The sequence below is a fragment of the Octopus sinensis genome, unplaced genomic scaffold (genome assembly GCF_006345805.1).
Source record: "Octopus sinensis unplaced genomic scaffold, ASM634580v1 Contig16442, whole genome shotgun sequence".
In the NCBI taxonomy this organism is placed as follows: Eukaryota; Metazoa; Mollusca; class Cephalopoda; order Octopoda; family Octopodidae; genus Octopus; species Octopus sinensis.
Window position 1 is genome coordinate 1 of NW_021834348.1, and position 2,073 is coordinate 2,073.

The 2,073-nt window shown below is 37.8% G+C and overlaps 1 protein-coding gene across 1 annotated transcript; it reads left to right on the plus strand.

The window, feature by feature from the left end:
• Window positions 1-941: 941 nt before the first annotated feature.
• Window positions 942-1,850, plus strand: LOC118761688 (the record flags this gene model as incomplete). Its single annotated transcript, XM_036499831.1, has 1 exon — window positions 942-1,850. A coding segment is annotated over one exon (774 nt), but the record flags the coding sequence as incomplete, so codon positions are not given.
• Window positions 1,851-2,073: the final 223 nt, after the last annotated feature.

A 2,073-nucleotide genomic window follows, 5' to 3' on the forward strand; every position in this document is an offset into this window, starting at 1 on the left:
ATATTCAGACATATTGGCTTTAAATTATGGTAATGGGCAGGCCTTTCTGAGGGGAGGGGAACTTGGATGCATCAACCTCAGTACATGACTGGTACTTATTTTATTGACTCGGAAAGGATGAAGGTTTAAGTGAACGTCGGCAGAATTTGAGCTCAGAGTGTAAAGACGGACAAAATACCGCTAAGCATTTTGTCTGGCATGCTAACAGTTCTGCCAGCTCAGCATCTTCCCATGGTCAGACAGATTTTCACACAACACTGGAAACGAAGAAGGATATTCATTACAATAATCATACACTGTCAAGATAAGGAGACATAAACATGCACACACCCACACTCATGCATAGTATTAATAGAATAGAAGACAAGTAAGCTGTAGTTGAAGAGCCTTGCCCTAGGTGCCATGCAGTGGGACTGAACCTGAAACTTTGTGTTGAGAAGCAAACTCCTTAGCCATACAGCCATGCAGTGGGACTGAACCTGAAACTTGTGGTGGGAAGCAAACTCCTTAGTCATATAACCATGCAGTGGGACTGAACCTGAAACTTTGTGGTTGGGAAGCAAACTCCTTAGCCATACAGCCATGCAGTGGGACTGAACTGAAACTTTGTGGTTGAGAAGCAAACTCCTTAGCCATACAGCCATGCAGTGGACTGAACTGAAACTTTGTGTTGAGAGGCAAACTCCTTAGCCATACAGCCATGCAGTGGGACTGACCTGAAACTTTGTGGTTGTAAGCAACCCTTAGCCATAATGCAGTGGGACTGAACCTGAAACTTTGTGGTTGAGAAGCAAACTCCTTAGCCATACAGCCATGCCTGTACCTATAAGCTAGTAAAAACTGAAAACTAAAAATTGCAGTAGAAGACTTTTTTTCTATTGTTTCTGGTATTTTATTACAAAGTTGTCATATTTTCACTTATTTCTTTTCATCATTTCTAGATTCGAGTTCTTGGATTCATTGCTGTGGTCAGCATCTTCTTTCTACTGTTTGCCTGGAAGCAATATTCTGTGAATAAAGAATATACAGGGACAACATTAAACAAACACAACCAAAAGTTTATAAATAATTCTAAGGAATTTCCAAATAATCAAGTGCATCATACAAATAACAAAACTGTAAGCAAAGAGAAACAGGAATTGGTTCAGTTAAACAACAAAACTAAATATATTATTTTTTACTGTGTTAATAATATAGAGTGTGGCGGTTGGGGAGATAGACAGCATGGAATAGTCTCTGTATATTTAATGGCACAGGCCATGGGTCGTCGTTTTGGTATCATTATTTCAAAACCTTGTAATTTTGCAAAATATCTTCAACCAAACAAAATTAACTGGACAATTGACCCAAAAGAGTTGCATGGCCTAAAAAGTCGTCACCTCCGTTTGACTCGAGATAAAGGGTACATATCTGCTTTACGATCAGTAGACTTAGAAAGACGCCACCCTCAAAATGTCCTCTATGTGACAACAAATCAAATCTATTTTCACACCTTAATAGAGAATCCTCGCTACAAAAAACAACTTCTTTGGTCATCACAAATGCCATATGGAAATGTATTTGCTAAAATAATGAATTTAATGTTTCGATTCAATGATCATTTTCAAGAAGCGATTGACAAATTCTTTGAAGTCAATATCCCCAACCCAAATATGCATTTGGTGTGTGCTCAGATTCGAATTGGACGGAACCCCACAATGCCACATGATGACTGAAGGATGTCAATGTCAAGTGTTCAATCTCTCTGGAACTTCTTAAGTAAATACAAAAACACCAGCAAGTACAAAATGTTTGTGACAACAGACTCAGAAGAGGTACAGAAGATAGCTTTAAAAAAATTTTCTCCTCAAATCGTGGAAATGTGAAAAATAGGTGTGAAGGTTTAAGGAAGGTCATTATGGACCAACATATTCTGACTAAATGTGATACGTTGATAATAAGCCGAAGTAATTTTGGTGAAAATGCTATGATGATGAGCCAAAAAGACAACAAAGTGTATTATTTTAAAGAAGGAAATATAACAAGGATCGACAAAAAAAGATTTTTTCGTAACAGGTAAAATACTTGGTTGTG